General features: G+C 53.8%; 1 protein-coding gene across 2 annotated transcripts in view; it reads left to right on the top strand.

Annotated features, from left to right (window-relative positions):
- Positions 1 to 12,687, top strand: part of ANXA11 (annexin A11) — a 39,792-nt gene that overhangs the window by 14,059 nt on the left and 13,046 nt on the right. Inside the window, exons 2-5 of one of the 2 annotated variants that reach the window (XM_041749172.1) lie at positions 6,881 to 6,914; positions 9,162 to 9,224; positions 11,050 to 11,162; positions 12,029 to 12,421. In XM_041749172.1, the coding sequence (XP_041605106.1) occupies positions 9,170 to 9,224; positions 11,050 to 11,162; positions 12,029 to 12,421 (561 nt within the window). In that variant the 5' untranslated portion in view covers positions 6,881 to 6,914; positions 9,162 to 9,169. The remainder of the gene's footprint in view (positions 1 to 6,880; positions 6,915 to 9,161; positions 9,225 to 11,049; positions 11,163 to 12,028; positions 12,422 to 12,687) is intronic. The other variant, XM_041749173.1, reaches the window with a different exon arrangement.

Raw genomic sequence — 12,687 nt, 5'->3', positions numbered from 1 at the left:
GTTCCTGATCCCAGGCTATTCCGTCAGGGGTGTTTTTCAGTTTTTGAGATGCTTGTTTTTGCGGCCAGTGGGCTCCACGAGGAAGTGTAGTATAAGATGGGGGTGAAAGTCCTGGGCTTTGGAGCCTGGCTGCCGGGGTGTGAATCCTGGCTCAGTCATTTACTGCCCGTAACCTTGGGCAAGTCCCCTAATCTCTCCACCCCTCAGTTTCCTTATCTCTAACAGGGGATCATAATCTTAGTGTTTGTTTTATAGAGTTGTAAAATTGAATTCCATGTAAAGCACTTAACAAAGTGCCTGGCACGTATTAAAGGGTTCAATAAATGTTAACTATTATTATGATTGCCTAATAAGTTTGGGAAATTTGGGGATAACGTTAAGCAGGCTCCTTTGTTTAAAGATTTTATTTATTTATTCATGAGAGACACAGAGAGAGAGGCAGAGACACAGGCAGAGGGAGAAGCAAGCTCCATGCGGGGAGCCCGACGTGGGACTTGATCCCAGGTCTCCAGGATCACGCCCTGGGCTGAAGGCGGTGCCAAACCGCTGAGCCACCCAGGCTGCTGAAGCAGACTCCTTTGTTACAGGACTTCTCAGAGCCTTTACCATGCTATTGTGAATTGGCACTTTGGGGAGGGGATGTAGTGGGCAGCATTTTTCTAAAGTTTTTGGACAATTGATCTCTCTCTCCTTTTACATTTTTTCTGTCTAAATTCTCAACTTGCAAGATGCTAAGCTGGCATCTGAGAACACCGTTGAGGAAGCACTGAGCTGTATCTGTACATACATCAGGCTGTTTGTGCTTGCCACGGCTGAGCTGGGAGTGGGGTCCAGGGTGTTGCTGAGCCAGCTCTAGGGACTGTATGTGGTGGAGCTCTGGCTGTGCCTGGCTTCCCTCCTGCCCCCTGCCCGTAGGTGTGGGGAGAGGGAAGAGGTGTGAGCCTAGACACCCGAGAATCTCTGGATTATCCTGCCAGGACGAATGGCCTTGGCAAACCCCGCTTCAAAGCATATTTACTGCCCTCAATTCTGCCCTGGGGAGAGGGGTCTTAAGGTAGGCCACCTGTGGTGGGACTGGCTGGACCCCCAAACTAGCCAGCTGGGCGCGGGTTGTGCAGCATGGCCCTGTTAGGACCAAGCAGGTGGCAGGCAGGCTTCTACCATGGGTCATCTCCCCAGGTGTGTTTCTGGCTTCAGTAAACAGGGTCCCTGGTGTATTTTAGCTGCAGAATGAACTAAGGGGGGGGGGTTGGAAATTAGACAGTCTTCAAGGTCCCTTCCAATGCGAACATTTGTGAGTCTGTAAACCTGGGATTGGGGTAAAAACCTAAAGAGGTGTCCCCTTTAGGAGTCCTAAAATGCAAAAGGAAGGATGAGCCCTGAGAGGGGAAGCCCTTCCATTCCCCCTTCACACCCTTGGGAGAGCAGGGTCTGGGGAGATCTGGACCTGGCTCCAGGTCATTGGTTGGGATCCTTTTCCGTAGGAGATTCTTGGAAGTGGATTACTTTTTTTTTCTGAGAGAGCGCACACGTACATGGTGAAGGAGGAGCAGAGGGAGAGGGAGAGAGAATTTTAAGACTGTGCCTAGCACAGAGCCTGACACAGGGCCCAATCTCATGACCCTGAGATCACGACCTGAGCTGAAATCAAGAGTTGGATGTTTAACTGACTCAGCCACCCAGGTGCCCCAAGGAAGTGGATTATTTTAAGTGGATGTTTCTGTCTTGCTTTGGGCCTCATTCGCGCCGTGTCTGGATCATTGCCTCCTCTTGTCCTGCGCAGTGACCTGGGGAGGAATGCCCACCACTCCCAGGGCGGTGTATGGAGGCCAGAGGCTGCCCAGACTGGCTGAGGCCAGCTAACTCTTCATCTCCCCTAACAGTGCCAGGAGGAATGTCAGGTAGGAATGTGTGCCGCTAATTACACCTGAGTCTGCCCAAACCTGGCCTTGTACTGCAGCGAGGAGAGTCTGCAGATAAGCGGATCTCTTGCTTTAAAGCAGTTGTATGAACACATGAACATACACCGCACACACACACATGCACGTGCATTTACATGGGTGCTTTGGAGGGGGTCTTGAGTAACACATTAGAAACTGCTCAGTGGAAACCTTGCGATAGAGGGTCAGACCTTTGGTTTTCTCTTTGTGCCTTTCTGGTTGTGTTTGAATTTCCCTCCAGTGTGTTCTAATCTTTTTATTTTATTCCTTTATTCTGTTTTTTTAATTGTTATTTTTAAATGTAATTTATTTTTAAAGCAGTTTTAGGGTCACAGCAAAATGGAGTGGAAAGTACATCACTATCAACACCATCAATATCCATGATCAGCACCCGTCGGCGGGGGGTGGGGGGGGGACATTTGTTGCAATTGATGAACCTACGTGGTCACATCCAGAGTCCATAGTTTATTTCAGGGTTCACTTCTGGTGTCGTATGTTCGTGGGTTTTGACGAACGAACCCGCCACTTTAATATCATACAGAAGAGTTCCACTGGTCTAAAAAAAAACATCCTCTGTACTTTGCCTGTTCACCCTCCCTGCTCTGTAATTCTTGGAAACCACTGATCTTTTTACCAAGGATTAGTTCTACCTTTTCCAGACTGTTGAGAGTTGGAATCACGCTACACGTAGTGTAGCCTTTTCTCATTTGCACTTCAGCGCCCCGCGTGTCTTGGGTTGATGGCACACATCTTCTAACATTGACTAATGTTTCATGGGTATTTGTCCATTCACCTACTTAAGGCGTCTTGGTTGCCTTCAAATGTAGATTATGAATAAAGGTGCTGTGAACATGTGTGTGCAGGTTTTTGCGTGGACAAGTTTTCAGCTCACTGGGTTGAATACCAAGCACTGCTGGGTCAGGTGCTGAGAATGTGTTTACTTTTTTAAGATTTTATTTACTTATTCATGAGAGACACAGAGAGAGAGAGAGAGGCACAGACACAGGCAGAGGGAGAAGCAGGGAGCCCGATGTGGGACTCCATCCCAGGACCCCAGGATCATGCCCTGAGCCAAAGGCAGGCGCTAAACCACTGAGCCACCCGAGCTGCCCTGTGTTTACTTTTATAAGAAACCACCTGACTGTCTCCAAAGGATCGGGAGGTTTTGCATTCGCACGCGCGGTGAGCGAGAGTTCTATCGCTCCCATCCTCACCAGCACTCGGTGTCTTCACTGTTCAGGACTCTGGGCGTTCTGATAAGTATGTGGTGGTACTTCATTGTTTAATTTGCAATTGCTGAATGATGTCCGATGGGGAGCATCTTGGCATGTGCCCAGATGCCATCTGTGGGTCTTCTTTGGTGAAATGTCTGGGTCTTTTGCCCATTTTTCTAATCAGGTTGTTTTCTTACCATTGAGTGTTGAAGATTTCTTTTCTCTATTTAGGAGAACAGTTCTTTTATCAGATGTGTCTTTTGTAGACTTTTTCTCCCAGTTGGTGGCTCGTCTTCTCTGTTTTTAAAAATATATCAGCAGAGAATCATCTGAGCCGCATGACTTTTTAAAGCTCTATATTTAAATTCTTGTATAAAGACAGATTGAGGATTTAATATTAAAAGATGAATATACAAATGAGTGCTCCAGCCCCCAGGCTGGGGAAGGGCAGTGCGGGGGTCCTCCCACAACAGCCTCCACTTAGTCCAGGCCTGCTCGGTGTGCTGCTAGGCACACAGGGGCGGGAGGCCTCAGGGATGATGCTTCCAGGCCTCGGCCTCTGCTCAGCGCCACCCTGCTGCAAGCCCTGTCCCCATCCATGTCCCTCACCGGCCTTCTGGGGAAAAGGCTTCTGGATCCTCGGGCCGGGCATGGCATGCTGCCACCCGCCCCTCCTTTCCTTTCCATGGAAGTCAGGCTGGACTCCCAGAGGCCCCCGTGTCCATCTCCCCTTGTTGAAGTGGGGAAATGACAAAGCTCTCCGTTACGGGGGAGGGAGGTGAGTGAGTGGGAGAAGTGAGGTTCTTCTTGTTCTGGATGACTCTGCCCTTCTGCCAACACATCATTTCTAGATTCCTGTGTTTGAGGACTCTGGCTGCTGCCCTGTGGAGCCCTTGAAAGTTAACGGTATACTTGCGTGTGTACACACAGCTTTAGGAAACAGGCCCTCTTACAGCCCTTGGCAGGTCCCCTGTGTACCCACCGTATACCTTCACTCGGCACCCCGAGGCTTGGCTCTGATGGAATCCTGGGATGCCCGGGTCTTGTGCTCGCTTGCCCTCAGAGCTGACTACTGGGAGTCAAGGCTGGATGGTAAACACCGGCAGGTGTCCCAGTACCTGAAAGGAAGGAGTGTTTCCTGGAGTGCAGAGCACAGAATCGCTGGGGGTGGGGATGGGTCCTTGTTTAGATTTCAGAGTCGTGGGCCCATCCCAGGTTGAAGGGGCCAGCATGACTGGGGCCAGTGCATAGGTGTTTTCAGCGAGCTGTCCAGATGCTTCTCAGGCAAGATGAAGCAGTGTGGTCCGTAGTCAGGCAGCATCAGCACCACCAGGAAGTGTGTGCAAAACGCCGATTTGAGCGCCTAGCCCAAACCTCCCAATTCCAAGCATGTGGGAAGGGACCCAGCGATCTGAGGTGTAACAAGTCCAACAGGTGATTACTTTGCAGACCGAAGTTTGAGAAGCCCGAGAGGGCCACAGCTGGATGAAATCGAGTGCTTAGCAGCAGGTGGATGGCCCCAGGGAGGAAGCAAGGGTGGTGGCCACACCATACAGGCCCCAAAGTGGCAGGACTGGAGGCTGGAAGGTCCCCAGTGGCTGGTCTCTAAGAACTGGAGCGATCCCTACAGAAGCCACCTGCCTACCATGTAGAATAAATCTCTCCGGGGAGCCCCCATGTCACCGTCCTGACCAGAGCCGCCGCAGAACGGGCAGTGTGCCAGGCCTGCCAGATGGCATCAGCAATGTGAAGCGTCCCTGCCCGGTACCTTTCTTCTTTGCTAAAGGACAGACATAACAGAAGGTGTGGTACTTGTGGATGCCAAAGAGGAAGCCAGTCTGCTCGGTTGTAACTCCCTGTGTTCTCTGTGGTGGGGAGTGAGTGCTGGGCAGGTGGGCGCAGGGAGAGGAAGGTGAGGAGCCCCTAGAAGCCCTGCTTGAGGGCAGCCCCGGGGGGCTCAGCGGTTTAGTGCTGCCTTCAGCCCAGTGTGGGATCCTGGAGACCCGGGATCGAGTCCCACGTCCGGCCCCCTGCAGGGAGCCTGCTTCTCCCTCTGCCTGTGTCTCTGCCTCTCTCTGTCTCTCATGAATAAATAAAAAATAAAAATCCCTGCTTGAGCTCACCTCTGAGCGGGGACATGGTGGCCCCCGGGTGCCAGGAACACCATCACCAAGTACGGCAGGCCCGGGTGGGGACCTCTATTGAGCAAAAGTGGAGGCAGCGGTTACCCATGACTGGCTCATGAGCAGATTTCTTCATGTCCAGAAAGGAGAAAGCACGCAGACATTGTGGGTGGGAGAGCTGAATCCAAGCAGCCTCCCAAGGGGCAGGGATGGGCGCCCCGAGGTGCCCTAGGCCCTCCGGCTGCCTTGGCTCTGCTCTTGGGGAATCCTTCGGCAGCTGAACCAACTGGAGAGCTCGCAGGCCTGGGCCGTATGTTAGAGTCCTCATGGGAGGCGGCCCCTCTTTAAACCATGGAGAAGTGCGTGGGAAACGCACGTGGTGGTGCCGTGGAGAGAATGGCTGCACCTGCTGTCGTGGGCTGGGGCGTGGTCGGCAGGGACTATTCAGGAGTGTTGTCCTTGGCCCTTTTCCTACCAGTGACCTGGAAGAAAGCAAATGTCACGCTTACCAAGCAAAGCTGAGCACTACGATGTTGGGTGCTGGGGCGTCGGACACCTCAGCGGGCCGAGCAGCAGATAGAATGTGCGGGAGGAGTTTAACAGGATGTGCACCAGGGCTCCTTGTCCCGAACACTCTGTGTCCCAACCCGGGGCGGGGCGGCGGGGGTGGGGGGTTGTCTGGCCCTGCCCCGTGCTCTTCAGGGACCACAGCTGGGGCCTTGGGTTCTGAGGAGAGCTCCGAGACCCAGAAGGGAGTGTATTGCAGACGGGAGGTGGGGAAATGAGGCCGCTCTCAGGAGGGCCAGACTGGAGGTGGTGTCTTGGGGGGTGGGGGGAGACCCAGAGATGAAGGCCTGCTGCTTGGATGGGATTAGACCTGGCTCACTGCCCTCACTGCCGAAGGACAGCTTTTAACTCTTGCTGGGAAGTCTGTGAAGCCCTCCTGGGAAGGGTGCCATCACCCTGGGAGCAGCCCGAGGCTGCCCTGGGCGCCTGCCCTGGGCGGGGAGACAAGTGGACCCTCTGGGTTGGGTCCCCTGTATGTTTATGTAGTACTGCTAACCCCAGGCTCGGAGCTGGGCTGCCCGGGGCTGAATAGACCCTATGTGAGTTATTCAGATCTTGGAAGAACAACCATGGCCTCAGCTGAGCTCAGAAATCCCCGCCTGAATTGGGCCTTTTTTAAAGTTGTTTTTTTAATAGGCAGTACATGCATGTGGCCAAAAAAATGCAAATATAAACAGTAAGCTTCATGTCTAACCCCAGTTTTCCCTTCCAAAGGCAACCAGTGTCACCAGGTTTCTTGTTTATCGTTCCAGGGATGGGGTGTGTGTGTGTGTGTGTGTGTGTGTGTGTGTGTACACCACTGAGTTTGTCTACATTTTCTTTTTTTTTTAAATGTTAGCTTAGTAAACACACAGTGTACACCTTGATTTCACATCCCCGTATATAGAATTGGCTAATTATAGAAATAGCTACAGAGCATTTACTGTATGGATCTGCTTGGATCCACTTCATCAGCCTGCTGCAGTTGGACAGATAGTTAGGGGTTTGTTATAACAGAACGTCCCAGTAAAATCCATGTCCCCGTCACTTTACACAGGTCTCAGTGTGCCTGGGAAATAAATTTCCAGAAGGTGAGTTTCTGGTTCAGAGCTTGTTATTTCACATTTTGACATCTCTGTGTTTGTAATTGACAAATCTCTTAGCATCTTAGTGTGGGTAAAACCTTCGGTTCCTTTCCTATAATTCCCTGTTTGCATCATTTGTTTCTCTACTGGTCATGGGGGCTTAGGTTTTGTTTTTTTTTTTTTTTAATTGCAAAACATTTTTCTTAAATTTGTCATTTCTCTTTTTTTTTTTTTTTTTTTGTTTCTTATTGTGCAGAACTTTAATTTTATGTCTTTGGAGTTCGGGGCTGCTTCTTATATTTAAATCTGTGGCTGAGATTTGTTTGGTTTTATTTTTTAAAGATTTTATTTATCTTTTTCACTATCCCACAAACAGGGGGAGCAGCAGGGAGGGGGAGAAGCAGGCTCTGCACTGAGCAGGGAGCCTGATGTGGAGCTCGATCCCAGAATCCAGGGATCATGACCTGAGCCAAAGGCAGACACAACCAGCTGAGCCACCTGGGGACCCTGAGATTAGTTTTGGTGTTTTGTGTTTTTCCCCCCCTTCTGGTGGATGGGGCCTTTTGGCCTCATTCTTCTGGGAAGAGACCAGAAGAGTGGGGAGGGGTCTTTGGTAGCCAGAGTTTCTGCTTAATGGTGGTCTCCAGAGGAAGGGTGTCAGGGACACGACTGCAGCTCTTGCTGACCTCACGCGGGGCTCTTCCGTCAGAAGGTTCCTGGCCCACGCATCATTCAGATATCCAGCACTCCTCATCAGCAGGGTCTGAGGATTCTAACAGGAGGGTCAGGCTGAGGGCAGGGTCTGGGAGGGGGTTTTGTGCTGAAGGCTCGGCCAGCTACAGGGAGAGGAATCAGACCGAGGGCAAGACCACAGGAGCTCCCAACCCCCTCACCACAGCATGTAAGGGAACAGGGCTTTGGCCCGCGCCGTAGGTAGCCAGTTCTAGTTCTCTCCAAGTCCCTAGGCCATCATCTGGCTTCTGCTGCTTTACCTACAGTCACCTCTGGATGCACTGGCCCAAATAGAACCCCACGCCCTCATTCAGTGGGCCCTGTGGGGACCAGTGTGGCACCTTAAGGAAGCCCTTCAGCCTCCTTGCAAACAGCAGGCGCAGACCCCCACTGTAGCTGTGAAGGGCAACTCAAATCTTACAGGTGAATGGTGGCATCGAGAGCAGTAGTTCTCAAAGTGGGGTTCCTGCACCAGCAGCATCACCTGGAAATGAGTTAGAAATGCAGCTTCTGGTTCTGTGGACTCAAACCTCAGTGGAGCCCAGCCGTGTGTTTAACAGGCCCTTATGGCAGTTCTGATGCACACATTGCACCTTGAAAACTAGGTTGGGGCCTGATGCTCCACAGGGAACAGGTCACCTGGGGTCAGCAGGTGTAATGGTTTAAGGGGGCCTGCGGGTCTCCTGACATCCTCACCTGTCACTGGACGCCTCTGCAGACTGCAGCAGCCACTGATGAGCAAAAGGAAGTAGGTTGCTTGACAGTCTGAGTGGCTCGGGTCGCAGCAGGTCTGGGTCCCTCCAGGCAGTTTAACTGGCGTGGGGCATGGCAGAGGGATCTGTAGACAGAAGGACTTTGTGAGAGCAGCTATCCCACCCTGAACCAACAGGCAAGAGCCCTGGATTCCAGGCCTTTCTCCTTTCCTACTCCTGATCTGCAAGTCACTTACCCTTTCCGAGCTCCAGCCACCTCACTTGCCCTCATTCCCCATCCTGGATCACATGAGCACTCCTGAGGTCCCTTGTCTTTAGGACTGGTGATCTCCTGCCACATTCCCATGTCTGATGAGCCAGAGGTTGGAGAATGAAAAATGTAGCTCGGGGGCAGATCCACTATGGTCGGAGGCCACTGTGGATAGCTTGGGGTCTATAGACAGGGCTCTGGCTGGATGGAGACAAAGACACTGGAAAATAAAGACAAATAGATCTGGGCCCCTGAGAATGAGGCAGTGCATGCTCGCCTCTGAGCTCCACGTGCATGGAATCCTGTGTCAGCAGAGGGAGAGTGAAGCGTGGAGGGATGGGGGTCTGCAGAGAAACACAACTACGGGTGTGTGGTGCACATGGACATGGGCACGGGCCTGCCCCTGTTTGCTGTCTCTAGCTGGGGGCCTAGCAAATGGACGGTCACTTGGGTTGGTCCTGGTCAGGCTTGATGCAGCCTGTCCCCCTGCAGGGGCCTGGCTTGTGGCTGGTAGGAGCTCCTGGCAGAGGCTGAGCATGTTTTCCTCTTCCCTTTCAGATTGGACCATGAGCTACCCAGGCTATCCCCCACCCGCAGGAGGCTACCCCCCAGCTGCACCAGGTGAGAGGGGCTGGGGTGGGCCGGGGAGGGAACGTCCTCTCTGCTCAATGTCCAGGAGCAGACAGGGAGAGAGTAACAGTGCTTTCCAGTCCTCTCTCTACCCCGAGGGGTACATGGGGAGGAGCTGGAGAAAATCCTGGACCCAGGGGCCAGGAAAGGCCTGGATTTGAAGCCAAGGCAAGTCCAGGACCCAGTTTCTTGCTTTCTTAGCTGATAGCAGCAGGCAATGCCTTCTTTGCTCTGGGACTCTGTTTTCTTCTTTGCAAATGGTTTCAGGTATCTCTCCGTCACTGGGTTGCCCCAGATGCTAAGATAGCCAAGTAAAGCCCTTGGCACTGTCGTCCAAAGCACTGTTAGGTGACGACTGCCCTTCCATTACTTTTCCTACCCTGAGCTTGAGCTGCATGGTTTTGCAGCAGCAGGGTTCCCCCCAGCCACAGGAGGAAGTGGAGGCAGTCGCCAAAGGTCAGATGTTCCTGCTGCATCTGCCAGAAGCTGTGGGCTGATAGCACTGGGGCTGCACCCACAGTCAGGCCATCAGATCCCGGCCCCACCTACAGCACATCGCTTCATGCTTAGAAATCAGCTTCTCTGGCCTTGGCCCCTCCTAGGTTCCTGAAATGAGACTGGGTCCCCATGGTAGTGGGGGAGACGAGAGGATCATTCCAGGCTGGTCATCCTGAGGTTGCCTGAGCCATGCTCCCCTCACTCCACGAGACCTGTGGGCACATTCATTTCCCAGAGCAAAGGTCCTTGAGTCTGAGCACCCATGACCCTGCAGGTCATTGATGCCCACCTTGCCATTCAACAGGTAGAGAACAGGTCTGGAGCAGGGAGGTGGCTCGGCCACCATCATTGCCCTCTGAACAAGGCCAGGCCCAGGTCTGTCAGTGTTGACCTCGCGGTTGCTCCTCTACCCAGTAGGGACCTGCGGTGTGTCCTGGCACCGCCACCACACCAGGCAGCAGAGAGCAAGCAGGCTGGTGATTCCATCCTCAGGGTCTTTCACTACCCTGGTCAGAAAGGCATCTAACAGGCCAACGGCCCACACAGCGATGCTAGCTGCCTCGCCACTTATCCCAGTGCCCACTGCACCATGGGAGCCCCGCACAGGTGGTAGGCCTTTGTCCTCACCCAGTTTGAGGCAAACTAATTATTACCCCTCGTGGCAGCTGAGGACACTGAACTAGAGGGGCTGAGTGCCTCGCCGCAGGGCACACACCGGGTCCCTCTGGGTTCAGAACTGGGGCTTTTTACTGCTGTTCCCCAGCTGCCCCCCTTGTAGGGATGTGTGTCAGTGTGCGTGACCCAGCCCCATCTCCCTCCACCCTGTCGTCCTCGTCTCCCTGCCCTTCATAGACTGTGATTGCAAACAACCAGGTCAGCAGGACACCCACCCTAACCTGCCACGCTTTGCCTCACTGTGGGTTCTCTAGGTGGTCTGAGCTCACCGCTGCCCTGGGTCAGCACGCTGTCCCCAAATGACACCTGTTTTTATGTCTGTATTCCCGTTCCATGATGGTGAGCCCAGCAAGGCAGTTCTGTCCTTGGACTGTCTACCTCCTTTATCCCATAGAGGTAATACATGCGAGTGTTTGCTGAACCCCACCTTCCTCTCTGGAAGGAGAGGAAGGTTCCTGCTCTTCTCTTCCTTTGGCAGCAGGATTGGGTTCGAGTTTCTTGCCTGAGTATTTTCCATGGGGTCTGTAGTGGTGTCCGCGAGGCCCTGCTTGGCCTCCCCTCCTGAGCACCCGAGAGCTTGATGCTGTGCCTTTCCCTGCGGGGAGTGCTGGCATGGCGCTGAAGGGCTTGGTGTTGCTTTCAGGTGGCGGTGCCTGGGGAGGTGCTGGCTACCCCCCGCCCAGCATGCCCCCCATCGGGCTGGATAACATGGCCAACTACGCAGGGCAGTTCAACCAGGACTACCTCTCGGGAATGGTGAGTCCAGCGCCCCTGGTGGGGCTGCCCCTGGGGGTCACTCCTGCATGGCCGGAGGGACGAAGGCTGCTGGCCTCGGTGGCTTCAGAGGCGTCTCCGTGTGTGTACCTGCGGGCACCGAGTATCGGGCTGCTGAGGGGTCTCGTCAGGGCTCTGCCCACCATCCTCTGTAAAAGGGGCGCACATTGGGTTTCCTTTCAGCTCTGAATAGGATGGGGGTGGTGCCTTCATAGATTATGTATTACGCACCTTTGATATGAGCTCAGCATAGGGTGAGGAGAGAGGTGAGGGTCTGTGTGTGCGCGTGTTGTGTGCCAGTGCGTGTGCATGTGCGTATTTGTGTGTGTGTGTGTGTGTGTGTGTGTGTGTGTGGATGACTATCTGCTCGGGCCTGGGAGCGGGTGCCTGGGAGCGTAGGCAGACATGCTACTTCTATTTGTTAATTGGCTTGTAAAATAATATATTTTATCACCTAAGAACAAATGCTTGCTCTCTGTCAGCTGTGCAGCCAGTCCGCAGCCTCATTTGTGCCCAGCTTGCTCTAGGCACCGGGCATATGTGCACACAACAAACCAAAATCTCAGCCCTGAATTTCTTCTCTCCTGGGAAGCAGACAGTTGCCATTAGTAAAACTGTGGCAATAGGACAAATATGGGTCCCTGAGGGTGGATATAAAGGCCAGGAGTGCAGGTAGAGGGGACAGGGGACAGTAGTTTTGGGTTGAGTGATGAGGTTGGGCCTCGCTGAGAAGCCAGGGATGCTCGGACTCTGTGCTGTAGGGCTCGGGTCAGGGAAGGACAGATGGACAGGGTGTGGCCATGTTCCTCAGGGGCCGTTCATCTTAGGCTTGCTTTGTGCACTTTCAGGCATCCAACATGTCCGGGACATTCGGAGGAGCCAATGTGCCAAACCTGTACCCTGGGGCCCCCGGGGGGGGTTACCCTCCCATGCCCCCTGGGGGTTTTGGGCAGCCCCCTTCCGCCCAGCAGCCTGTTCCTCCGTATGGAATGTATCCGCCCCCTGGAGGGAACCCGCCCTCTGGGATGCCTTCATACCCGCCATACCCAGGGGCCCCTGTGCCAGGCCAGCCCATGCCGCCCCCTGGACAGCAGCCCCCAGGGCCCTACCCCGGACAGCCGCCAATGACCTACCCTGGGCAGCCGCCGATGCCACCTCCTGGGCAGCAGCAGCAGCCAGTGCCAAGCTACCCAGGATACCTGGGGTCCGGGACCGTCACCCCTGCTGTGCCTCCAGCCCGGGTGAGTGCCCGCCCTGCGCTGCCCTTCGTGTCCCAAAGGCCTGAGATTCGTGGCTCCGTGTCCTCTGCCAGCAAGGCCAGGGAGGGTACAGCGGACGGACGGAGAAAGGCTCCGTCCTCCCTCTGTCACTTCCTGTTGTAACAGAGTTGCTTTCTCTCAGGTTCCCCGCCCCTGCTTTGTGTTCTTAGGGACCTTAGGGAGCTGCCTTGTTTCTCGCAGTTTGTTTAGATGTTCCATGTGCACATTGGATCTGAACGTTTCAGGGT

This window comes from Vulpes lagopus, chromosome 3 (assembly GCF_018345385.1).
Source record: "Vulpes lagopus strain Blue_001 chromosome 3, ASM1834538v1, whole genome shotgun sequence".
NCBI lineage: Eukaryota > Metazoa > Chordata > Mammalia > Carnivora > Canidae > Vulpes > Vulpes lagopus.
Note: the sequence above shows the minus strand (reverse complement) of the source record. Positions and strands in the feature narration are given on the sequence as shown.